Source organism: Rhipicephalus sanguineus, chromosome 1, assembly GCF_013339695.2.
Source record: "Rhipicephalus sanguineus isolate Rsan-2018 chromosome 1, BIME_Rsan_1.4, whole genome shotgun sequence".
Lineage (NCBI taxonomy): Eukaryota > Metazoa > Arthropoda > Arachnida > Ixodida > Ixodidae > Rhipicephalus > Rhipicephalus sanguineus.
The window spans coordinates 89272413-89299900 of NC_051176.1; the positions used below are offsets into that span (position 1 = coordinate 89272413).

The 27488-nt window shown below is 46.5% G+C and overlaps 1 protein-coding gene across 1 annotated transcript; it reads right to left on the reverse strand.

Moving 5' to 3' along the window:
* Window positions 1–17592: 17592 nt before the first annotated feature.
* Window positions 17593–24543, reverse strand: LOC119393768 (uncharacterized). Its single transcript, XM_049411403.1, has 3 exons — window positions 24266–24543; window positions 19447–19520; window positions 17593–17723 (listed from the first exon to the last, which is right to left on the reverse strand). Exons 1-3 carry the CDS (start codon window positions 24379–24381, stop codon window positions 17593–17595), a joined length of 321 nt encoding a protein of 106 aa, XP_049267360.1. The 5' UTR covers window positions 24382–24543.
* Between the last annotated feature and the right edge of the window lie 2945 nt (window positions 24544–27488).

Below are 27488 nucleotides of genomic sequence, written 5' to 3' on the forward strand. Positions count from 1 at the left end.
CGCCGCAATGGTCACATACAGGTGGATCGCCTCCGGACAAAATGTATGAATGTGTACTGTATGTGTGGCCAATCCTAAGTCTGCAGAGTGTAACTTCTGTGTGGCGTGATTTTGATACTGGCGGCCAGTTACCTAGTTGCGGCTTGATAACGTGCAGTTTATTTTGTGTGTGCCTATCCCATGTGCTCTGCCAAAAGGCCCTGAGCTTTCTTTTGAGGAATGGTTTTAAGTCTATTGGAGGGATAGCTACAGATGTATTGGGACTGTTTTCGTGGGCGGATGCTGCTAGCTGATCCGCCAACACGTTGCCTTGTATCTCGCGGTGCCCTGGCACCCAGCACACTACGACGTGTTGTTTAAGTGAGTAGATCGTGCATAAAATAGAGTAGAGCGAGACAAGGACCGGATTTGTGTGTTTTGTCATAGTTTTTAAAGCTTTCACTACACTTAATGAATCCGTGTATATCACTGCCTTTTGTAGTTTTAACTGTTTTATGTGTTTAACTGCCGCAAGTATCGCGTAGGCTTCTGCCGTGAAGATACTGGAATCAGGGTGCAGAATACCGGAATCGGAAAAGGATGGACCAACGGCTGCGTACGACACAGAAGTGTTAGACTTTGAGGCATCTGTAAAGAACTCAGGGTGTGGGTACTTGTATTGTAATTCAAGGAAGTGTGTACGGATATGTGCAAGTGGCGCATGCTTGCTAACTTCGACGAAAGAAACATCGCAATCTATAAGCTGCCACTGCCACGGCGGGAGATAGGTAGCGGGAGCCATTAGACAGTGTTCGAGAAGTGGCACACCCATTTCTTCAGCTAGGCTCCTCACACGAAGTGAGTACGGCTGTCTCATCGAAGGACGGTTGTGAAAAAGTTCAGAAGCAGACAACTCATTGACTGTAGTGTGTGAGGGGTGTTCGTTGTTTGCGTTCACCTTCAGGAAATATACAAAAGACAGGTAAGATCTCTGGAGGTGTAGCGACCACTCATTCGATTCGACGTAAAGACTTTCCACGGGGCTGGTGCGAAAGGCGCCCGTAGATAGCCGAATGCCTAGATGGTGGACAGGGTCAAGCATTTTTAGGGCGCTTGGTGTCGCAGACTGGTAGATTATTGCCCCGTAGTCTAGGCGAGTGCGTATGAGGCTTTTATACAAATTTATCAGACATTTCTTGTCACTGCCCCACGCAGTGCGTGACAATACTTTTAGAACATTCATTGTTTTTATGCACTTGTGTTTTATGTACTTGATGTGTGTTATAAAGGAGAGTTTCGTGTCTAGGATAAGCCCTAGGAACTTGTTCTCCGTTTTTACCGACAGACGCTGTCCATGTAGGCCAATGTCTGGATCGGGATGGAGGCCTCTCTTTCGGGAGAATAAGACGCAAGTACTTTTTTGTGCATTCAGTGTAAAGCCATTTTCATCTGCCCATCTAGAGATCTTGTTTAAACCTAGCTGGACCTGCCGCTCACACATCGAGAGGTTGCACGATTTAAAGCCGACCTGTACATCATCGACATATGTGCAATAAAACATATTCCGTGGGATGCAAAGACGCAAGGAATTCATTTTGATTATAAAGAGTGTACAGCTAAGTACACCACCCTGTGGCACTCCGGTTTCTTGAAGGAATGGTCTTGATAGAACATTTCCTACTCGGACACGGAACGTACGATCCGACAAGTAGCTCTCTATTATATCTAGCATTCTACCACGTACACCAAGGTGGGACAGGTCTCTTAATATTCCGAAGCGCCATGTTGTGTCGTAAGCCTTTTCCATATCGAGGAACACAGAAAGAAAGAACTGCTTGTGGGCGAATGCGTCACGGATTTCTGCCTCGATACGTAACAGGTGGTCGGTGGTGGATCTACCCTCGCGAAATCCGCACTGGTACGGGTCAAGTAGATTGTTTGTTTCCAGGAAATGCATAAGTCGGCGGTTTATCATCTTTTCGAAAAGTTTACACAGGCAGCTTGTAAGTGCGATGGGCCTGTAACTCGCAACGGAGGATGGATCCTTGCCCTGTTTAAGAATGGGAACGACGATCGCCTCTTTCCAAGACGAGGGGATCTCGCCGGAAAACCAGATGGCATTGTACAAGGAAAGTAATGTTTTTTGCGTTTCGGACGGTAGGTTTTTTAGCATGTCATATACCACACGGTCGGAGCCTGGGGCGGAACTACTGCAGCAGGTTAGCGATGCCTGCAGCTCAGCTAAAGAGAAAGCTCTGTTGTACGCATCGTGTTTTGTGGATTTGCGCTCTAATTTCTGTTTTTCTATTGTTGTCTTGTAGCGTTGGAAAGCCTCGGAATAGTGCGACGAGCTGGACACTTGTTCGAAATGTGCGCCTAGAAAGTTTGCTTGGTCTTCTAAGCTGTCGCCTTGTGTGTTTACTAGAGGCAGTGAATGTGTTTGTCGTCCTTCTACCCTACTAATCATGTTCCAGAGTTTGCCTTCTTGTGTGTATGAATTGATGCCTGATAGAAATTTTTGCCAACTCTCTCTTCTAGCCTGTCGGCGCGTTCTCCTACCTTGAGACTTGATAATCTTAAAATTTGTAAGGTTCTCCGCTGTCGGGGAGTCGCGAAGCAAATTCCATGCTTTGTTTTGTTTCTTACGCGCATTTCTGCAATCATTGTTCCACCATGGAACTCGTCGTTTTCCAGAGTGTCCACTTGATTGTGGAATACATTTGGTTGCGGCATCAATCAGAAATGATGTAAAGTATTCTACAGCTGCCTCTATGCTTAAGGCAGACATGTCCGTCCAACTTAACAGTGTAAGCTTCCGAAACTGTTCCCAATCGGCCTTCGCGATCTGCCATTTTGGAAGCTGAGGGGGACATTCATTTGTAATTGGTGTGTTCAGGAGTATTGGAAAGTGGTCACTTCCGTAAGGATTATTGATAACTTTCCATTTAATTAGGGGCAGAAGTGATGGAGACGCTATGCTGAGATCTATGGACGAGTATGTTCTGTTTGCAAGGCAATAATATGTTGGTTGTTTTTTATTCAAGAGACATGCGCCAGAAGAGAAAAGGAACTGTTCAATCAGACGACCTCGCGCATCGCAGCGAGAGTCACCCCATAGACTGTTGTGTGCATTCAGGTCTCCAAGGACCAAAAATGGTTCTGGAAGTTGGTCTATTAAGGACTCGAATTCATATTTTTGGAGCTGGCACTGCGGGGGTATGTAAAGTGAGCAGATCGTGATCAGTTTGTTGAATAGGACGGCTCGAACAGCCACTGCCTCAAGGGATGTTTGGAGTGGTAAGTGGGTACATGCAATTCCTTGGTTAACTATAACGGCTACGCCACCAGATGACGCCACAGCATCATCCCGGTCCTTTCGGAATATGACATATTGCCGTAGAAAATTCGTGTTTTTGGATTTTAAATGTGTTTCTTGCACACACAGCACTTGTGGTGAGTGTTCATGTAGCAGCTCTTGGATATCGTCGAGGTTTCTTAGTAGACCTCTGACGTTCCATTGTATAATTTGTGTATCCATTTTGAGTGTAAGTTAGTGCTGTGTGTACTGAAAGAACTATTACCTTAGGTCACAGAGCCCTTTCCAGGCCCTGTGATGCGGGCTTTTTCTTTTTTGGCGCGCTCCAACGAGCCGCGCCGCTCCTTCGGCGCCTGTGACGCCGTTGGGCTTGCCGTTGTGTCCATCACCTCGGCAGAGGCGCTGGGTGCCCGGTCGCGGCTCACGCGGACGGGTGTCAGTGTTTTGGGGCTTTCTGCCTGAACAGAAGGCCCTGGGCCTGCAGATCCGGAGGCCTGCATGCCCTTTGGTTGCGGAGCAGTACGGGCTGCTTCCGCTGAGGGGGCAGTTGGCGCTACCGCCCGTCCACTGTGCGTGGTACGTGCGGCCGCCGCGAACCTTTGTGACACTGCCCCCTTGCGTGCCACGTCCGCGAATGAAGTTCCCTGCGGAAAAGAAAGGCGTTTTCGCGCCTCCCTAAAGGAGATGTTTTCCGTTACCTTGAGTGTTATTATTTCTTTTTCTTTTTTCCATGCGGGACAACTACGAGAGTAGGCTGCGTGCCCACCTTCGCAGTTTGCACAACGGGGAACTTCTACACAGTCGTCTGCAGGGTGATCGTGCGAACTACATTTGGCACAGGTTTGACGGCCGCGGCAGCTCTGAGAGCCGTGACCGAAACGCTGGCACTTAAAGCAACGCCGCGGGTTTGGGATGTAAGGTCTGACCTTAAGCTTCAGGTAGCCTGTTTCAAGATATTCTGGAAGGGTGCTTGTGGAAAATGTTATAATCAGGTGTTTTGTCGGGATTTCTTTCTCGTCACGTCTGATTTTAATTCGCTGTACGTGCGTTACATGATGTTCATTCCAGCCCTCAAGGAGCTCACTCTCAGTCAAGTCCAACAGGTCTTGGTCAGATACTACACCTCGGGAACTGTTGAGGGATCGGTGTGGTGTAATAGAGACAGGGGTGCTTCCAAAAGAGGCAAGTTTTGAAAGTTTTTCATACTGGGTCTTACTTTGAACTTCTAGCAAAAGGTCCCCACTAGCCATTCTTGTAGCCTTATAGCCTTGACCGAGTGTGTCGGTGAGGCATTTCGATACAAGAAATGGAGAGATCGTTCTTGCGTTCTTTTCTAGTGTTTCGCAGTGGATTACGTGGAATCGTGGAAAATTTTCTGTGGGTTTAAACAAGGCATGGAAAGTCTCTTCGGTGCGCCCTCTCTTTGTGAGACGGCGATCATTCAGTGGAGGAAATGAGGGTGAGGCCATAGATTATGCATAGTTTCGGCAGCCATGCCAGCCGCCCACCATGGAGCCCAACATGGGGACGCGACAACACTTATATTGCTATAAAGTATGTCTACGCCAGCTGTACACAGCTACTATAACCAAATATAATGTGCCCAAGAGAGGGCACATACACAAGGTTAACCCTCGCCGCCAAGAAAAACGGAAGTAAATTGAAGAGAGAAGAAGACAGGAAAGATTAAAAAGTAATAGAGAAAGACGAAGATGTGGGGAGAGAAAGAGATAGGAAAAGGCGACTGCCGATTTCCCCTGGGTGGGTCAGCCCAGGGGTGCCGTCTACGTGAAGCCGGGGCCAAAGGGGTGTGTTGTCTCTGCTGGGGGGCCTTAAAGGTCCAATCACCCAGCGTCGGCTCAACCCCCAGGATCCCCTTTTCCCCGGACACGGCAAAGCCACGCACGGCTAGGCGTGGGAGGGGTCGAAACCCCCCGTTAGCTCGGGTCCGTGGTGTCGCTACACACCAAACGCCTACTTGCGCAGACGCCCCTGCGGGGAGATACGATGAATGAGGTGCATGGTTTGTGTTGTGTATTTTACCAGATGTGAAGGACTGTCTCGCTTCCTCCATCACTCTGTAGGTGAAGGCCCAATATGACCATTGGTTTAACGCTTTCTTCGACCTTACCCTCGAACAGTATTTCCACTTCTTTTAAAGGTTCTTGTTTTCTTCGTCTTGATTTCCGCCGCAGAGTGATCACCGCCGATTTCTCGGGCGCATTTGAATCCGCGTTTCTTAACATAGTCTCCGATGGCCTCTGCGGCTGCTTGAATAGCGTCTTGCTGCTGCCACAAAGACATTCTGCCAGTCCACCCCACGATGTCGTCTGAGCATAATGGCATGTCGAATCTCGGGTGTTACGTTCAGGCGGTTTTGGAGCTTGAGCATTGCCAGGCTAACGAGAACTGGTGATACAAGGGCGCCTTGCGGCGCGCCTCTTACGGGTGCAATTTCTTTCCCGTGTTCAGAGCTGCACGAGGCCATCAGTTGCGAAGCGACCATTGAGAAATGATCTCGTCTGGCGCATTGCGTACCGATTTTTGCCTCGTCGGAGATGTTTTTGAAAGCTCCCTTCACTTAAGAAGTCAATAAGGCACCCATTGTTCTATTCGGCGTAATGTCCAAAATGTTCTTCAGCTGCGAGCGCCCACAGCTGGGCAAGAAAATCATACAAGGTCGAATGTAGAATTTCGTTCTCCTCTAGGTGCTCTAGGTGCATGATAACAACGTGCTCGAAAAGATTGCCTAATGAAGACTTTAGCGAGATAAGACGAAAAGTGTCGGCTTTCCCAGTTTGGGTATTGCAGTTATCTCAGCGTATTTACGCTCAAGAGGCACATCTGCCTCGTTCCATAATCGGTTGTATCGCCGCGGTCGATTTTTTTGTCTAAGTTCCGCAGGACCTTGTTCGCGACGTTGTCCTTTTGTGGGTTGGTATTTCTGGATAGGCCGCAAATTTCTCCGAGTGGCTAAAGAGTTTCAATGGGTTGGTGAATCTGCTGGTTCTCCTCGCCTCCGTATTCGCCGTGCGCAGCGGAAGCGGTGACCGTGTCTCCGGTGTATTTCTTCCATACCTCTTCGACAATATCTGTCCTGCCGTGGTGGCGATGCGCGTGTTTTTGTACCTGCTGCCCCCTGGATATTGCTTGAACCTATCACGTGTCCAGGCATTGCCTACGTTTTTCGTTTCTCAGCATTCCGTGCATGCTGTCGCAGCTCCGGCTCCAATTTTGTCGGCATTGTAGCGTTGCATATGCTTCTGACTTTTCGTGAGATTACATGGCTGAGCACATTTTCAACTTGCGGTAACATTTCTGTTTCTTCCATCTTCTTTGCAGGCAGGACTTCACCGCCCATAAATGTTGAAGATCAGGGATATAACCGGCGTGGCGGTAGTTCCTCTATAGTTCTTGTGTGGGTTTCCACCGAATTTCTTCCTCTAGCTTTCAAGGTAGTTGATGCTTTCCCGTCCCGTAGCCCTCATTTCTTCGGGAAATTTGATCCAGTGCGTGAGCCTTTTCCCGTATACATTTGTTCATATGTGTTCGTGTGTAGACCTTAGTTGACATATAGCGGTCCATTACCAATGATTCGTCGGAGAGATTTTCTTTTATTGTCAACCAAGTACCGGGAAAATAAATCGCTACCATAACTGTATCATCACACTGTCTTTTCATTTTATTCTTCGCTTGCACAAATGCATTTGTCACGTTACAGTAAAATGACAGTTCTAGGTACAGGTCACCGTGTCAGAACAGACTACTGGCATGAAAGTAAGAACTTCTCCTGAAAACTTACATAATGCCTTTCCAAGGTCACACGAAGATAAGAAACATTTGCAGTTTAGTTTTGTCGCACACTGAAACTCCTTGTGATGTTAGCCTCAACTCTTAGGAGAGATAGTTTCCGCAGAGGTAAAAAAAAACTTCAAATTAACAATAAGACGATCATGTTTGCAGCACTTGTATCTGGATAATTATAGCAGACATGACCAGATTAAACCAAATTTCATAGCAGAAATTCGTAATAATTGTTCACAGAGGTTCCTGCAGGGATATTTCAACTCTCGTTTCGGAAAACACACAAATGAAGTAAATTTCGCATGATCCAGAAGCATCTTTCGCACAACAACATTCACACAGCAATCAGACCAGCAAACGGTGGGAATGATCTCCAGAATTGCACCATTCGACACTCATGAGACGATGAGGTTGTTTCCGGTAATTCACAATTGGCAGTCAACATTGTTTACCACGCGCATTTCGCTGAGCTGTTTTTCGCGACGAAAACGTATTTCTCACAAACGTGGTTTAAACGTTTTGATTTAAGAAAGAGCGCGAGTGCAATTGCTCGTTCTGCCCTGCTTCTCGCTGAAGTCTCGAAGTAAAAGTTGGCCTATACGATTGATTTATGCGCACACATTACACTGCTACGGACGCCCACGTGTACATGTCACAAAGTATGAGGCGAATTAAAGCAAATGTGAAAAAAAAAATGCCGCACAAATAACACAAAAATGAGCAGTCATGTTCTTCAATGGTCAATGATTTCTTCTGACAGGAAGACCCCAGCGGGGTACTGAAATAGCACTTCATTCACGTGGATAAAGCGGTGACGTATTAATATTTCTTTTTTTAGGCGAATGAGTTCTCACAAATTCTCACAAAGTGAAAGGATACATGAACTTATAACAGGGCTGTTGGTCCTTTATACATTGGAGTAAGTGATTTGGACTTTTTTTCCTTTAATTATTAGTCTTCCTCAATTTGCGAATAACAGAGATGAGACTATAATCGAAGAATGACCTCATATATAGTTATCATTTATACTGCCCCTCACATGTATGCTTACGTTCATGCTGACGAAGGCCTTTCGGATATTTGAAGGATTTAGTGCACCTCGTGCACTTGAAGGTCCTCTCATCTTTATGTCTAAAAGAATGTGAGGTGAGATGATGCTTCCGTGAAAACGACATGCCACACATGTCGCACAGATAGGGCTTCTTCCCTGTATGCGTGCGCCGATGTGTACTGAGAGTAGAACTATACGCAAACAATTTACTACATATGTCGCAACGAAATGGCTTGAGGCCTGTATGCGTACGAAGATGTGCTACGAGTAGATATTTGTATTTAAACGATTTTTCACACATTTCACATTTGTTGGGCCTTTCCCCTGATGCGTTGTCGCCGCAGTCGACGTCGCCGCATACGTCGTTGATATCTGTGCGTTGTTCACTTTCCTTGGAGACAGTAGCATTCCTGCGTGTAATCGGACAAGGGAATATAAAAAGGTGTATTAATTGCTTTAGCGTAAAATTAGCTTTTTCGATCATGGTGTCAATGCTCTTTAACGCCAATATCTCACATAATCGGTGCTCTACATGGCGCCTTTTGATATCGTACCTTTCAATACGAGTTATCAGTCGTTGCAATCCATTAAGGACATTTTCGTGAAAGACGTGACTTACACGAGATATATTTATTTAGAGCTTCCCATAAAACAGTTTGCGGTGGGAGGGGAAGGCACCTCCCCCCCCCCCCATCCCCCCTAACTTACGCCTCTGATCAATAAATATTGAGGTGGCGTATGAACTCGAGTGCGTTGAAAGAAGTATTGTAACATTGTAGGGCGCAGACAAGAACGCCAGCGAAAGAAGAAGACGAAGACGGTTGTTGTTGGTGCTCGCGCTTGCTCGGCTTGGACCGCTGATCGCTTCAGCTGCTGCAATCTTCTAATAAACACCTTACTGCCTCAACGTTAAACGCATACCATCAGTATGAGTAGACGTGAGTATAAACATGAGGCAATATAAGCCTGATAGTAATGCTGAAGATGAATAGATAGGACCATATATAGGTCGGCAAAAAAAAGTGGAGTTGGCACGTACTCATTCAAGAATTATATTTTGCGCGTAGGGCTCGCTCGGACTAAGACTCACAATAATTTTTCTCAGTCTGACTCACTCAGACAAAAACTCACCAAAATATTGCTCACCCGGATTCGCTCAGACTTAGACTGACAACCCAATCTGAGTCTGAGTGAGTTTGCTGACCTATAGGAAGGACAGCGGCAGGTTTTGTCTCCACATAGACAAAAAAAAAAACATTTGATCGCATGTCAACAAAAGTAATAATTTCTGACTTTCATGCAAATCTGCAAAAAAGGACCGTTATTTGTACGCCCTACATTGCGTAAAAAATGCGGTATCCCCATCGTAAACGTAAACTACGGTATTCTCACTGTATACCATGCCGCGCGCATGCGCACTGACTTGTAGTAGATGAGAAAGGAAAGAGTAACGAGGAGGAGCGGCGTCATGCGCGCACTTCTTTTCCCGCCGCTCATGCACGCGCGTGGACGCTGGGACGAATGCTTGGCACGCCGGTGCACCTTGTGTTACAGTCCGCGCGAGAAACCGGGCATGCGCAGAGCGGCGCAAATACGGCAAGGATTAGCCGACTCGGCGCCCGATGCGTCACCAGTCTCGCCGTTTTTGAAGGCTCTGCAATCGGTGCTTCTTTTGAAGCCGTTGGGCCATGTTTTGTACACCTGCTGCAGGTACGTCGTGTTCTTTCCTCATAACTTAATCGCGCAGTAACGCATGCGAATGATATGTGTGCTCTGGAAGTATCAGAAAGCCATTTAGTTTGACTGGCTGGATTTTGTGCACTTGCTCGCATGACTTTCTTGAATAGACGCCTTGCTTTGTGTTTGCACTGCACGCACTGCTGTATACTTCGCCTTGCATGGGTGCGCGCTGACTTAGTGCGCGATTATTTTTGTTGTATGTGCCAATGCAAAACAGCATGAATGTGAACCTTCGAGAGTTAGTTATAAGGCGGCGTTTGTCCAGGAGCGGTTCCACTTGTACCGGCTACACACAGCACGCAGTCAATATCCGCTACATTCAACAGGTATGTAGTTATTTTCAACGGCGTCCTGGCTATATCTTACCACTACACACCTATATGAGACAGAGGATAATAAATGGGGTTGAGATTAAATTAAAGATTAACATGAAACGGCCGGAAGAGTACCGAATAAACTATGAAATAAATGCCAGTAATGCTATAGTTGCTGAAACCAATATATATATATATATATATATATATATATATATATATATATATATATATATATATGAATGGGCAGTGCATTATGTGTGAAAAAATATAAAGAGGTCGTCGCTTTGGATGTAGGTGTGGATTTAAAGCAATAGCGAGTGTTGCAGTGGTGACAAAGAGGACATGGGAAGCTGAAATTAATAAATATCGGGCGCTGAGGCTGGTGCAGTTACTACCTAACCGTTAATAGAAGGAAAGTTGGAGATGCCTTGTTTCAGAGCAGAAGTGTTTAGGCTGATGGTAGAAGTAAAGCACACACTCAGGTACTCAGACAACTGTCTCTTTAAAACAGATTTCTTCTTTCATATAAAAGTGTCGTGAGATGATCAATGTCTGAAAGCACACAGCGCAAAAAAAAAAGAAAACAAAGCGCGCACAACGTTCGCTGCGCGAAGCCCTGGCAAACAACTGCGCGAGCGAAAAAAAAAATACTAGCAAAACGCAAAATCCACACGTCTCTAAGGGCAACCGCTAAGGAGACCAATCGTCGCCCAGAAAAAGCGGCGGAGAATGAGAGGACGCGAAAGGGGCGAGGATGGAGGGAGGACGCGCGGGGCGGCGAGTACAATGAATAGCGGTACTTTACCAAGATCAAGGGGCTTTACACGTACCACCAACGCTAAATGGTGTATATAAATAGCTCGCTGTTAGTATGCTAGAGGATATGTGCGTGGTGGCCGAGCGGCTAAACGCAACGCGCCACGGAACAAGGGGTCGCAGGTTTGAGTCCCCGGTGCCACTCGAACGGAAGATTTTGAGTTATTCCTTTATTTGCAGTGCATCTACCTCGCATTTTCATTTAAGAATGCCAATTTATCGCCCACAACCAAAGACACCACCGACACCAATACCGCAATTTCTGCGAAGCCAGCTCTTTAACGCTATCGTGTTAAAATGGCCCTCACCTCATGTCGGTTCCCAAGAAGTCTGGTGCTGCTTCGATGTCTCCGTCGCTCGCACTCGGCATTGCTTCCTCGACATTCGTGCTGCAGATCAGAAGCTGGAAGGCGGCGCTTCCATTCTCGGTGTCGTCTGTGTATGCAAGTCTTCTGCGGACCTCCGCTGGAAGATGTAGTACCCGGTACATCATTGATGAAAAGATACAGCGTAGATTTTTTTTAACGGAGACAAAATAAAAAGGAAACAACACGGGACAGGCGCCTACTATAAACTCAAATTTTAATCAAACTGGTTTTCTTCCGTCAGTGCCATCTTTCATCTATCCATAACAATGTTAAAACATCAATGTGACTCCTTTTTAGACGCGAAGCAGCTTTTGCTCGGAACTGTGTCCGGTGGCGGTGGTGGCGTCCGCGTTCCACTGCGCATGTGCCTACTCTCTCTCCTTCACGCAGGTGTTCAGTCGCCTTCTCCCCTCTCCTCCCCCCGCGCTGCAGCCGCGGCGCAGCCTCTCCTCTCACGTGATGCAGCCGCGCCACAGCCAAATACAGCCTGTAACCCACTCCTCTCCCTCCCATTTCATGCGTATATACGCGCGTGCGCTCGGTCGACTTCCGTCATTCTCGCTTCGCTCCTGTTCAGATGAGTTGTAACGTCAACGTCGGCGCCACTCGTTCACTCGGCGCTAACGGAAAGTAACGCACAAACATAGCGTAATGATAACACAAACACTAAATACCAACCTCACACACTAACGGAAACGCCGAGTGAACGTAACGGAAACTTGGTGTGCGCCCCCAATGCTGCTTCGCATCCCCTCATGGCTCCCTCGAGTGGGAGATAGTGTAATTTTTTCGCAATTGTTAGTATAACGTGCGTCACGCGATCAAAACGTGTCGCTGTTGCACGATTTGTTTTTCTCTATTTAGCAACCCTTTTTATGACTTGATGAATTTGATTGGTGCAGACGTTAAATATGTACTGCGGACCGAGAACCGGCGCGCAGATACAGTGTGCACTTTCCTGAGCACTCGTGCTTGACGATGTAAATAAGAATAATAATCGCTGGGGCTTTACGTGCCAACATTACGATATGATCATGAGGCACGGCGTTGTGAAGAGCTGAAATTTCCACCACGAGGGGTCCTCGTCCGCCAGAATATAAGTACATGGGCCTCTAGCATTTTCGGCTAAATCGACAATGATCCCGCCGAGGCCGGGATGGAAGCCGCGACCGTAACCGCTGTACCAAGCACCGTGACCACTGTACCATAGCGGCGGCCAAGTATTTGCAACTACATTGCAATACGCTTTCTTATTTTAATGGAGCAACCACACCGGATCCACGCATCGTTATAGATAACTCTATAAAAATGACTACCTCTGTTCTTATTCTATTTGAGTGTTTTATTATATCAAGATGTTTTTGAGGACTTTTACCTCTGAACAAGCGAGGTGTCATTTACGAAGGAAATCATTAGTGTACTGATACGTTAGCGAAGCGAGCTGTATGTACCTGTTTAACAATAGGAGACGATAATACTCTTACACATACCGAAAGGGAGAGTATTGCCCAGGGTCTGGAAGTAGTGCTCGATTTCTTCAGCAATACAGGTGTCACCAGGAGTCCAACTGCTACAAAATTTATTGGTGTCAGGATGCGAAGGTTACGGAAACATAATAAAATGTAGGGGTACACAACAAAGGTAAAGCTGTGACTTCGTTAACAATGTACAAGAAGAAATGAAGCAAGTAAAGCTCTTCCTAATATAGAAAGTATTCACTGCAGCACCGTTCGCTAAGTACCACTGCACTATTATAGCGAAGCTGTCTAGTGCTAGGATCAAGGGCACTCGTGTAGACAATATTTAAGGTGGTAACACGCCCGACAGCACAGCCATGTTGAGTCGGAGCACGCAGACGCGCGCTATCGCAGACGCCTTGAATATCGTGTTTGATTTCATTGTTTCTTTCAAAGCTTATTATTTCTGCAGTTTCACGCCCGTGTTTATCATCATCTTTGCACGTCACCTTAAGTTCCACGTCGCTCGGGTTGGCGGCGTTTTCAAAGTTAGGATTGAAGCGCGAGTGCGCGCGTCGCCGTCGAGCCAATGCCACCGACGACGATCGGGAGGTGAAGCAAAACACGCGCGCGACCGTTCGCAGACGGAGAGCTTCCCCGATTTGCTACCTCGAAATCCCGGCGGAAGTTCATCAAAAACCTTTTCGGTGCTGCGTGTTCAATTCTGTCGGACGTGCTCGAAAGCAACCCTGAGCTTTCACTGTATGTCTCTTTAATTTTAAAATGCAGGCAAAGACTGTCCCATTACAGTTCCAAAAAGTTCACACTCGAACAGCTTCGCTGATCTTCCCTGTTCCCAAGCAGTCGGAAAGGCTCTATATTCTCACAAGATAGTTGCAGCAGCATGGAAACTATGAAGCTGAAGCAAGCACCATGCTTGCGCAGGAAACTATAGTTCTCTTTGCTATTGCGTTATAATTGGAGAACATTAGGACAATTCCGTTTGTTTGGCACGCGCAACGTCACAGCGATACACGATACGCTAGTCACGATTCGCATGTACGCCATATGCCTTTACTTGTAGTATTAGTAACCACCAGTAATTATGGTGGCGAAGGAAATGGGCAGCGCCCGTGGAGACAGGACCTCGCGCTTGCGGCTTACTCACTGTCCTGACAGCAACAAATCAACGGTGCAATCGGCTATCGCTTTTTGTCACCTCACGCCAAGGACACACTATCAGGTGCGCTTTGTCCTCATTATTGAGTTCAGCTGTTTGCTTAGCCACGCCTGGAAAACCTTGTCCCCGAGAATTTGTGAGTTATTCTTGGAAAAAGTGCAAAATAGTCACCATTACAATGTGGTCGAAGCGCAAGAACACAAATATATACAAAAACAGAAGTGTCGGCTTAGAAATCATAGTCGACACAGCGTGCGACAACGACTTTATGTAATCGAGAAGCAAGGAACCAGCTTCGATGATTGCCGCCATGTTTCTTTTTCGGCCCTGCCGTTGCTCACCAACGCCACAGCCTCAAAGCAACGTTAACATCTTGCTCTTAACCTGCTTGCCCCATAGCGCTTGCCCAGCTTGCCCCATAGCGTGTGCTCGCTTCACTCGCCCAACGCGTGAGCGCACAGGCTATGGAGACGCTGAGCGAGCGCCGCGGTGCGGATGAATACATCGTAAGGGGTTTTTGCTCGTCCTGTTGTATAAGACCTCCACAGTGCTTCCACAGTGCTGCAATTAGCTTGTGAGATGGACCCTAAACACGTGGTGTAGCATGTCAACAGTACAGGTGAGGAATAACCTACTACCACAAAAAATAGTGGTTCACAACATCGGCATGATGGAGTACCCCTGGGAGAGTGCAGCGCGTTGCCCTAAAGCAAACGTTATCTGATATACTGCTCCCATGACTATTTCATTGCGTCATGCCTGCGAAACACTAATCACGCCATCTACAACACCAGCTGGCAAGACGACAGCTAGAGTCAGGGTAGCAATTTTCACCCCATATGCATACTTTACCATGAAATAGCCTACGTGATATTGAATGTCGGTGATAGTGAGAATGTTTCGACGCTGCGAGTGTCCCTAAATAGTCGTCACAAGGAGTATTCTTACCTTAGCGCCTACTGCCATTCAACATCGCTGTGGTTATCGCTTCTATGAAGAAGCAAGATTACACAATATGTCGGATGGCATGGCAGTTTAAAACATGAACTGGTTGGGACGGCGGTCGTATAGATACATCTCACTTGTCCCGTTAATAGGGATGCAGTCGCCAGGCAGATTCCAAGGGCGGACGTATCGGCCCCCCAAAACGCACCACGAAAGCGCGGGCAATTTAGAGTTGTTCTTTTAGTGCATCAGCGAACGCCGGTTGTGGTCCAAAGACCAAGTCAGAGCCAAGAGTTGATAACACAAACAAAATGTGTTCTCAGTTAAGGCAGTGCAAGCACCACACAAACATGCAGACTCACATGGTACCAGTTACAACTGCACACTAACTAATGGTGTTAACACAACGGGAACTAAAAGAGATCACGCACTACAAATGCAATTTCATGCATTACAAGCTATTCAAGAACAGTTAAAGTCCTGAATATTCAACCACGTATCCAGTCCACAGTTCTTGGACGTAACTTGAATGCTTCTCTTCCAGGAAACACTCACGCAAACTCCAGCGCTGATCATCGTCGTTCCTTCCGTCGTCGGTCCTGAATGCTTCTCTTTCAGGAAACACTCACGTAACTTGTCACTACTCACACGGCGTCATCATCTGCTTCTTCCTGATCGACTGACCGCACAACATCATAAACACGTCTTCTTTGGCTGGCCGAACCACACTCAACATAACTTCATCTCTGGACCGACTGACTCTCCTCCTCGTCGGTGCACGCTTATATTTCCTTGCTCCCGGGTTCCAGAAGCGTCTAGTGTGTTCTTTGGCGTGCAGCAGAGCCAAAGCTAGGGAAAGGGCGAGATTCTTCTCGTCAATTCCATTCGCAGTGGCGTTACTCGGCGTCGCATCATGCTTTCCTTCGCGATCTTTTGAGACTTTGCCGGGCGTTTGATCCGAGGCGGCTGGTTGTCTACGACTGTTTTCGAGTGGGCGAGGAGGTGCGCCGCGCCGGCGTATTTTAATACGTTTCTTTTTCGTTGCGCGCGCTTGTTCAGCGAACGGCTGGCGCCGTGCTTTCCCGCTGTCGTCTGAAAGCGCGCGCCTTATTGACGCTCCCGTTTGTGACACTGACCAAAAGTCATGCGCTGCATAATAATGACCTGTAATTGCCCAAGGCGGCCGCCCGACCTTCGAGACCTTGTGCCATAATAAGCCCGTTTTGTGAGCTGTGAATATTTAGTATATTTATGGGCTGCCTGGAAACTTCAGTTTTATAATATCTGCCAAGAGCTTCGAGTAGCCATCAATATCAATTTGCCAGCAACAGAAAATAAAATAACACGGATATTGATAACTTTATTCCACGTCCTTGTCACTAATTGGTCCCGGATTTAGCACCGTTTTCTAAACCATGATTTTTTGATTAACTTCACGTTTTGCTCTCACCTTTTTAGCTAGTCTTGAAAAAGTCCTAAATTCCATTAAAAATGAAATGGATGGTTCTAAACTTTCAGTGATCTATTCCACGTACTGGATACACCCATTACCAAGCACGTTGCATTTACGATTCTCTGAACATTGTACTGCTACCCTAACATAGCTCGTACCCACACTGGGGCATCGGCAAGAATTTCACGTATGAACTTAAATATATGAGACGATTGACATCATCGTTTTCCAAGGTCGAAAGCCGCGCATGCCATTGAGACACCGATTTTTAGTTTGCAGTAACACTCGCACAGGCTACTCAATATTTCGGTTCTTTTCATACTGATATTCTATCGAAATAAACGGGCAGGCAAAAGTCCACTTAAGCATGCTATGCACCTTTAAGAATAGTGTCGTAGAGAGGGAAGCATTTTGTAGTTCAAAGTAAGCCAAGGAGGCCGGATAAAACATGAAGACTAGGTGATTCGCAACTCTAGCATTTTTACGAGCTGTGCATAAGTTTACTTCAGGCGCCATGTACACTTCTAAAATGAAATCACGCAAATACGACTGTTTTATAACGCTGAAACCTCGCGAATCCTATAACTGAAAATATCTTCTTATAGCATACGCCCTCCATAAGGCTGCCGCAGATCGCTTTCTCAAATTTCAGTTCTACAAGTTTGGTCACCTTAATCAGAAAATGCTTGTTTTCGAAAATCAGTTATGGTGTACATTTTCGTCATTAAAAGCACTAATTGAAAACCGCATATGTGTAATGTTATACGGCTGTTTGTGTGCTTGTATACTTTTCTGTCGTAGATGCGATATGTTGATACATACCTCACTAACGTTCGGTTGCTTGCAATTACGCTGAATATATAAAATCACCATAAAATTGTTGAAATATAGCGTTTTCTTTTATATACCGTAGAAGCGAGAAACCAATGTTGTCGCATGCGGAGGAAAACGATTTCTCCGTCTCAACGTACTTTGACGAGAGCCCGAGAGCTCAAGTTTCTTCCTAGCATTAACAGCCTACGCAGAAGCAGCCGATGATATTGTGCCGTCCCGTCATCAGAAGTTCGATTGAAGATGCAAGTATTTATTAAACTATCTTTATTTGCATGGCTTCGTCCGGGCTGTCCCTGAGTTTGCACGTTCAGAGGAGCTCTTCAAACCGGGGCTCACCTGGCGTAGTCTTCCGCAATGCCTGCTTCTCCTTCTTTCCCTGTGCCGCTCGTGCTAGGAAGGGTGACGTAGCCGCCGCTAGTAGTTGAAGCGGGTTGCTGGAAGCTGTTTGCAGCATGGTTCACGTCTGTGCGCAAAGAAAAAAAAGTGCTCCTGAGAGCGCGTCATCCCCGAGGCCAGAATATTAAGGGTTGAAAACACGTGCCTAGCAAAAAGGTTTCGCTCACGCATTGCGCTAAGAGGATGACGTGCAAGTACTGTAGTCAGTAACAACCGTGTGTGATCTCGTGCATTCATTGTCATCACAGCACGAAATTCGATGCCGAAGGAGAAGAGCAGGGACTCAAGAGTATAAAATCTCATAGTTCATACTACTACTACTACCATTGGCCTTTTCTAGACCACAACTTTCCAGCTCACAATGCCACAATTTCGTTCATGCAAGAGTCGGCAAAATCAGTTTTTGCAATGATACATTTTTGGAAACCTCTTAACATTATTTTGCGATCAAACGATGAATAACAAACGGATGTGAAGGTTTCCGTTTCTGAGTTTTGCCCTGAGACACCACAGCCGGCACGCCATTGTCAAGGCTTCATTCGACTAATATGGGTGCGCCGGAATTATAGTCTGATACAATTAATGATGGAGCTCCGCCCAGATGACCAAAGTGGGACACCGATTGCCCCCGCGTCCAAATATGCAGTCCCACTCATGAGCGGGACGCAGGAGTCAAGAGTAACAACCCCTCGATAGATTCACACGCCTTTCCGGAGGAAATTCCACGGCCTCTGATGTTGTACCCATTTATATTATGGTTAAAATGTATTGCCCCTTTACAACACGTTGAACTCGATGTTCATTTATAAAATTAAACTGGGTAGTCGAACACGCTCCTTAAATCGCTGACAGCGTCGTGAACTGATGCGGAAATATAAACGCAGCTTTACTACCCGTCTTTTCCATTTATACTCGCTGACGGACTTGCCTGACGCGAAAAGTGATAAGGCGACGGTGTCTTTCCGGCTGCTGCTTCATCCAGTAACCTAAACTAACTGATATCTGAGAGCAGTCCTCTGTATAGGAAACTACGTTTTTTGTTTTAGCTGTCGCTTGCGCGATACCAGCGGGCGCTCGCTCGCTTCGCATCTTCGCCTTTTGCCGGTACAGATAAGAAACAAAGTGAATGCGGCTAGGAATGATGTATCGGCCAGGCAAATCTTTCAGCATGACGTTTGCTGATGGGATTCAGAAGGAGAAATTGATATTTGCGAACTTATGTAGTTATTTTAGGCAGTCACTTTTCATAACTTTAGACCACGGCCCACCACAAATTTGACAGTGAACGTGAAGAGACCACTAAGAAAATGACTTGAGTTAGACTTTCGTATCTCGTTGCATTTTTTAAAATCAACTTGGCCCGAGTATTCTGGCACACGCCTATATGAATGGATATATGGAATTATTACACTTTAAGAAATCAATACTATTGGAGTGTGGACGCTAAGTTGGCTGCGAAGCTGTCTTTGAAATGATTACATAATCAAACTATTGTATATTTCATACTGTGCGCCTAAGTGTAGGCGATTGTTGTGCCACCTTGTGCGGCGCAAGCAAGACTATACAGTGTACATATGCATTGGAAAAGCTTAAGATGTAACGTAGCTGATATATTATTATGTATAAAGTTATGCTGCAAGAGTGAATCCTGGGGCCTTTCACTTGTAACGCATTAGCAACGTTGGTTGAATGTGCCTCCGACGACCGCACACAGCAGCGTCATTAATCACGCACAAAGCGATGCGTATTTTCAAGGCACACTAGCGTGGTCGAAAAAATTTCTCACATACAGTAGAACGCAGGTGTGTCGTCAGCCTGGTTGCAAAGCACGTTCAAGGGCATATTCGAGGGGCCGTCAGGAAGCCTGCAGGCAGAAAACATGTCACAAATGAGCGCTTAATAAAGCGCGCGCGCGGCCGCTTTCAAACGGCAGCGTGGAAAAAAAAAGCGCGACCTGATCGCCCAAGGAGCGCGAACGGCGAAAAAACAAGCATGAAAAGACGCCGGCGCGCCGCATCCTCCTCGCCCACTCGAGCCAGACGCAGACAACGCGATCAAACGCCCGGCAAATCCTGGATGTTTCTAGAAGGAAGGGGGGACGCAACCCCGAGTGATGTCGCCGCGATTCGAACCTACGAGAAAGCTCTCGCCCTTTCTCTAGCCTTAGCTGTACTACGCGCCGGAGAACCTTCCCGGCGCTTCTAGAAACCGGGGGAGAAGGGATAAAAGCGTGCAAACGACGACGGGTCGGGCAGTCGAGAAGTCAGTGAAGAAGCAGTGAAGGAGATGAAGAAGTGAAGGAGACAGGAGTGAGTCAGTCGGCCCGGTGATGGTGAAGTTATGCTACGTGTGGCTCCGTTAGCCAAAGAAGACGTGTTTATGATGGTGTGCGGTCAGTCGATCGTCGATCTGGAAGAATCCGATGACGACACCGTGTGAGCCGTGACAAGTCACGACGACGGTTGAGCTACGACGATCAACGCTGGAGCTGGCGTGAGTGTTTCCTTGAAGAGAAGCATTCGATTACCGTCCAAGTATTGTGGACTGGATACGCCATTGTTTAGTCAGGACTTTAACTGTCGTTGAATAGTTGTAATGCATGCGATTGCATTCGTAGCGTGTGATCTGTTTGTTTAGCTCCCGTTGTGTAAACACCATCTGAATTCTATTGTGAAGTTGTAACTGGTACCAGCCGAGCGTGCATGTGTTTGTGATATTTGTATTGCCTTACTGAGAATATATTTCGTTTTCGTTTGTGTTATCGACTGTCGGCTCTGACTCGGTCTTTGGACCACAACCGGCGTTCGCTGGCGCACCAAAGGACCAACTCTAAATTGTCCGCGCTATCGTGGTGCGTTTTCGGAGGGCCGTGACGCCAGCCCTTAGAATCCGCCCGGCGATTGCCATTCCCATTAACGCGATTAGTGACAACATCGATCTCACTAAGTGTACGCGTAGCTTCTAATTGAATAAGGAAGAACTTTATGCCGAAAATGTCGCGCAGTATCCGCAGAAGGGCATAAGTATTACAAGGGAAGCATGTTAGAATATGGAGCAAGGTAACGCATGTTGTGGGAAGCGAAGTGGTTATTGAAGCAGCCGTTCGCTTGTTACCTAAACACGTGTTGTGTCACGTGGACAATGACAAGCATCAGACTTCGCTATCAGCTCGGTCACTACTTATTTATCGGCATGACGGCACAGTAAACCACTGGTACTGGTGTGCGTGCTCGATACAAAGCGTCCTTTGCGTGACGTCCCTGCTTTTCGTTTTCGCTTTTATATACCTCCTAGAGAATAACCAAACAACGTAAAACACTGGGCGAGCGGAAACACTGCGAATACCACGTCACACGAGTTCATGTTGTACGCCCTGAATTCCAGATGCAGGTGTTCATGTACCTTTCCAGACTATCTGTAGCAAGGATGCGAGCATACCTAGAGGGCCCCGACATTGATATCGCGATGTGAAAACGATATTTATTTTATCGCCCATTGTGGCTCACAACCGCTTTCCTGAACGTTTCGTTACGCAGGATCTGGTTTCCACAACCTAAAGCTATCCAATACGCACATACGCAGGCGTCCTTGATGCACGTCATGAAACACCTTACAGTCTGGCTGCCAAATGAGAGTCGTCTTAAATGACCGCGTTACACTGAAGGAGTCGTACAATAATTCACAAACATTTTAAGACAAAAGCCGTGACTTGCAGACATTGGTGTCATACATGAAGGAGGGAAATTTTATTTTGCGCGCATAGCAGAGAGCCTTCAATGTTGCGAAATAGATAGACCCTCTTCGCACTAGGCCCTTCTATTCAGACTCTATGCAAGCTGATCATTTTATTCCAGCGCTACAGCCCAGGTGGCGCCATCTAGCGGACAGTCGCGACACCCGAAGATAATTAAGTCTTATGGCAATCTTGAAAGAGATCATCGACAGTGACACGCCACTCATTTACAAGATAGCCCTGTTTACGCTCTGCGACAGTATTGTATTGTATAGGGCTACTGAATTTACAAAGGAACAATACACAAACGGTAATACCTGCAAAGATTAGAACCTGAGGTCACTGCTTAAGCGGCGGCATGGCTGCCCTAACTTAGTCACAGCTATATTAGAAGGAAGCCCGTACCGAATGAAGTACGGTCAGTGCTCTCTGTATAAGCAGCAACATCCTTACTGCTTTTTATATATGGTGCCGTAGCAGATAAGAGGAAATGTCATGGATGAATGGGACAAATTAACAATGTGCTATTTTAATGTCCAAAAACAGGAAATAGTTGTTAATTAGCACAATGAAATTACATTGCAATTTTGCCTTCGACATGATTGTAGAAGACCTGAAGCTTGTCTGATAACATCTACATCAAGATAAGGTGTACAAAAAAAATCCTGATATAGTGGAAGATGTGAAGACAGGTGTTATAGAGCATGGATAGTTCTGTCAACACTCCAGGAAATGTTCAAATATCGGGTGACTTGTGTAAAGACACGTAAAATCCAACGGCGGATATCTGAGCTTCTCCCGAACTTAATGCTTCGCGGCCAGGTGTCAACATAATAACTTCAATAAAACTATGCATTAGGCTAATTGGTGGACGTCCATGATGTATAGCGCTTAGCATTACCATGACGTAAAAGAACAAAAGCAACGAAAGTGAACACTCGTCGTACAGTTATGTTCCTCATGTACAGTGTCAATTTTTATGAAAGGGAACACGGGAGCGCATGGCCTGCGCGCTCCGGTGGCTGCCGTAAGCTCCGTCAACCGACAGCTAACGAAAGCTTGCCCGCTTTTGGCGTCATCTATTGGCCAGCAAAATAACGAATCATGGCTGGTTGAGAAGCGCCTTTAGATAACGCTGCCTCTCGGCTCGCGTTAAGGGCAATTCCTGCAGATCGCACAGTGCTGGCGCGCCACGCTCGATTTGTTGACAGGCAGACGACGCGCTGCCTGCATCGCCCGTTACGCCAGCCGAGATGCAGCGTTATCTAAAAGCGCTTCGCAACCCGCCATGACTTGTTATTTTGTTTGCCAATAGATGACGCCAAAACGGGCGAGCTTTCGTTAGCTGTCGGTTGACGGAGCTGAAGGCAGCCGTCGCAGAGCGCAGGCCACGCGTTCGCGTGTTCCCTTTCATAAAAATTGACACTGTACATGTACTGTCGGCCGCAAAAGTTTGCGGGATCTGCAGCGCGTGGCGGAGCGACGGAAAACTGCATTGCTGCGTCACCTACCGTGATGCGGTTGGTGTTGAGGCTATCGGCCTCGGCGATTAGCGACGGCGCGTTTAGATAACGTGCCGTTGCCGGATCTAATCGCGGAGGCTGCGGCCGATAGTCTCAACACCCGCCGCATCACGGTAGGTGACGCAGCAATGTAGTTTTCCGTCGCTCGGCCACACGCTGCACATCCCGCAAACTTTTGCTGCCGACAGTACGTCCCCTACTTGTTCCATTAGTTCACACTCCTTTAGTTCAAACACCGATACGATTGCGAGGGACGCCGTAGTGTAGGGCTCCGGAAATTTTCACCATCTGGAGTTTTTTAACGTGCACCTATATCTAAGCGCACAGGCCTCTAGCACTTCACCTCCATCGAAATGCGGCCGCTGCGACCGGGATTCGATCCCAGGACGGAAACTTTGGCCTGTGCACACGCAGTATTACCTTTATTTAAATTAAAATGAATATTTAAATAAATGACCACGACATATGTATATATCTTAGTGGCCAGTTAGATCAACGGTTAATCGTATATGTTAGAGACATATTCCTCGTTGTCGCGACGTATTCTTTTATTTTTTTTAACATTGGCGCTCGTGGCTAAGAAGTCCTCAGGTAAATATTTCGAAACTAACTTCTCTACGAAATATTGCTAATTATTTTCATGCCATAAAATATGTTTACATATATAAAATATATGTTTCTTGATTTCATATATGTTTACATATATGAAATTAAGCCGCATTGCCTGGTGATATTAAAAAGATCACGGATATTCCTGCTGTTGCATGTAGTCTTGCGGGACAGGGCAGCCGTCGCTACATCAGACAGTTGTTGTTGGCGTCATGTCATGATATTCCGTCCCGCCACGGTTGTCTCGTGGTAATGGCGCTCGACTGCTGACCCGAATGTCGCGGAATCGAATCCCGGCCGTGGTGGCTGCATTTTCGATAGAGGGGAAAATGTTTGAGGCCCGTGTACGTAGATTTAGGTGCACGTTAAGGAACCCTACATGGTCTAAATTTCCATAGCCCTTCCACTACAGCGTCGCTCATAATCATATTGTGGTTTTGGGACGTTAAACCCCAGATATGACATTCCAATAAATGGACACCCGATGCAATAACTTCCTTTTCCGAGTTTACAACGGCATCTATAGGCATATCAAATTACTTCATATTTTTTTACAAATAACTTGTCATTGCAATAGACCGGACTCAAAAGCTTGCTGAAAATTTTTCATGTAGTGCCAGAGATTTTCATTGGAAATGCCTGCTTTACAATACCAGCAAAGCTACACGGGCCACAGTCAGCGTTCCGTGGCATAAAAATAGAAACCATAACTGGATGAGGATTTCGAAAAGTAGAAGGGCTTACCAAGCGTAATCGGTTGCAGTGGACGAAGCACCCTCGGAGACTGCCCGGCTTGTACTCGGGGCAGTGCATCCGGAAAACTTGGGAAGCCGGTATTCATAGTTTTTTTCGTCGGCCATGTCTCATGGGTGCCTGAAGTGCTGTAACGCCCATTCAGAGTGGTGCGACGTGGATTCACGGCGCATGCGCTTTCAGTGGTAAGGATAACAGTGAACGTATCAAACAGTTGAAGCTCTCGAAAATATGGTTTATCGCTAAGCGATTACACAGGGCACGCCGCTAGTGAGGCGGTTGATACGTGCTTATAATTTTTCACAACTCTTGAAGTCGCGTCAGTGGGAAACGACCACCAGTTTCCTGTAGTGTCAAAGATTCCCATTCGAAATGTCTGCTCCACAACACTGCCAAAGCTAAATCGGCCACAGTCTGCATTCCGTGTCATAAAAATAGGTAGTATAACTGAATGAAAATTTCATCGCTCTTTTGTGTCGTCTTCCTCCGTGAAAAACAGTGCAGTCAAGAGTTGAAAACTTGTTGACAGTTTGTATTCCCGTCCTCAGGGCATAAATAAGCGTCAGCAATAGCTGTGGTTCGTTAGACAACCCACATATTTCTAAGACCACCCACTACCAGACTTTGCAATGCATTGCGAGAATACCAGGCCTCGCCAAGTTTAGGTTTCGAATTTGCCGTCACTAATACGAAAACCGTCTATTTATACCTGGATCGAAGCGTCGTCGGTGTACCGTTTAGAGCTCATGGTGGCGTATACAATTTCATTCTTTACGCTCATGTTCATGAAAGTCAACGCTATGTTGAGGAACCCTTTCGTCCAGAATTCTACCGGAAACGTTGCCGCACTGCAACGAAATCTTCGAATATCAAATTGGTCGTGCGACAGCTTGCGCAGAGAGTGCGAGTGGCGAAAATAATCGTTTATTAATTATCCTCTCTCTTGGAGAGAATGAAATTGTGCACGGATATGTGTAGTTCTAAATTCTGCGCTAAATGCAGCTCCACTTCTGTGAAACCTGAGGAAGTGCGTTGCACGGGCACCCAGCGATTCCCGTTCGTCGATTTCCCACTGTTCCGTTTAGGAAACCTTCGATGACGTCAATGTTTGAGGTAAACATATATCTGGGGTTTTGCCCATAGAGTTTCCTAAAATTAACTAGAGGGGACTCTGGCGCTGCGATCGTTCAGCTACCATGGGACACAAATTTGCCTAGTCTTCGTGCTTACGGCTTCAAACGTACTTGTGGCTTTGTTTATTGTTTGTTTTGGTTTTCTTTAGGATAAAAGAATGGATCGTTTTGAACTTCGTGACCAGATTTGAATCGCTGAGCCTAAAGAAGATAAAGTGACGAAGTGAAACTGCTGACTTTTACTGAAATCCGTTTTGCGACAAAGCGGATGCAGCCGACGCGGAGCCAAACGGAGCCGAAAGAACGATGTTTAGACAAAGCCGTGTACTACCCATGATTCCCATGCTGGCTGAAGCGTCATGTGTTGCAACTCCCATAGACACTAGCGCCAGAGTTCCCTCTAGTAAGTATTGTAGGAAACTCTATGGTTTTGCCGGCACGTGTAGAATGTTTTTATAGTGAGTTTCGTGAACTCGGTGTGCGATATGCGCCCTACTTTTTCCTGCCGTTTATCGACTTCCTGCTTGTTACGGCACTTGCGATACGTGTCGTCTGCAGCAAGTTCTGTGACAGGAGTGTCAACCGCAAATTTTCGAAGCGTTTTTAGCCATTTTAAGTTGATTATTGCGTTTATTTCTTGTTTTTTGTGTTAATTATATTATTTTAGACCTTGTTCGTTTATTTTCATCGTATTTAAGCACTGCTAGCCTTGTTTTAGGTGTGTATTGACCACGTGATTTTGAGTGTGATCACGTCAAATGAGATCAACGCAGGGGGGTGTTACTTTATATACCTCCCGCTGGATGCCTCAATTCAGGGCGTCAGCGCCGGCAGCACTAAATGCCCCTTCTGTTACGCCCTTGCGGATGAGCGTAATTAAATATGGCGACGCACACAATGTGCGTCGTCATGCCAAAAAGTACAGAAGGCGCGCAGAGCCTGACCGCCACCCCCTGCTTCCTGCCGCGCGCAACGCTTTTTTTTTTTTTGCTTTGCTTTTCAAGTCAAGTTTTATGCTCCTACGTGCGAGCGCGCTACGGCGCGCACTGGGATTGTTTGTGCAGGTCACGTATGTGCGCCGTGCGTTAGTTTTTTATTGCGTTTGCATCCGCGCAGTCTTTTCCAATACTGCGCGCACATACATGTATCAGAACATGACAAAATGTAGTCCACATACAACACAACTAATATTGACCACACTTCATTGACTTAATTTCTTTAAACATTGATTTTAATATAATTAGTGGTGATAAACACTCAACAAACGAACAGATGTGATCGAAGGATTCATGCCATCTGTCCTTGAAATGCGCCGATTCCGAAGGTCTTCAGCTTTTTCCTGGGCAAATCCATAGGCTCTGTACTTCCGGGAAACTATAAAACGCTTCCATTCTGTAGGAAAGTGACAACTTCCAATGAAATAAAAAGCGCAGTCGACTAGTGTAAAAGTCGACTGCACCTCTAAATATATCCTGTCTGGTTGGAGAACTCCTTGTGGGTCCAACCCCTTTTGATGCTCCACCAACAGGGCTGAAAGGCAGGGGGGGGGGGGCGCCCCCTCTCCATTTTTAGAGGGGCTGGGGGAAGGGGTAAGGGGGATAAAAGATGATAGAAGAGAGATGTTACAAAAAAAAAGGAGAGCAAGGAAAGGAAAAAAAGAGAGGGAAAAAAAGGAAACGAGAATATGACACTGCTTAGAGTCTGTCTCTAAGACCAGTTGTCCGCGAGAAGCGTAATAATGCTTTTAAATCCTTCTGTGCTGACGATGGACACGGTAAGGTCCCAAAACCGTTTGTTCCGACAAAAGGCGATTGTAAAGTTTATCTAGCGCAATCGAAAGTTCTTGTCTTGGCGCACTGAAACGGGGACACTCACAGAGAAGATGGGAGATCGTTTCTTCGCAGCTGCAGTAACTGCATGTAGAGTTCTTGGTCATTCCAATCAGACAGGAGTAGGCATTCGTGAAGGCCACTCCAAGCCACAGGCGGCAAGAAGTGTGGATTACATGCAGTGATATGGCGTGTGGTGTGGAAAGTTGTTGGTTTCTAGCCATAGGTCGGCAAAAAAATTTGAGCTCACTC

Coding starts and splice junctions, on each gene's coding strand:
- LOC119393768 (XM_049411403.1), bottom strand. CDS start 24,381: ATGGCCGACGAAAAAAACTATGAATACCGGCTTCCCAAGTTTTCCGGA. Junction 19,521..24,265: donor ACTGCAACCGATTACGCTTG/GTAAGCCCTTCT, acceptor TTCTGCCTGCAG/GCTTCCTGACGGCCCCTCGA. Junction 17,724..19,446: donor CGACACACCTGCGTTCTACT/GTATGTGAGAAA, acceptor CTTTGCGCACAG/ACGTGAACCATGCTGCAAAC.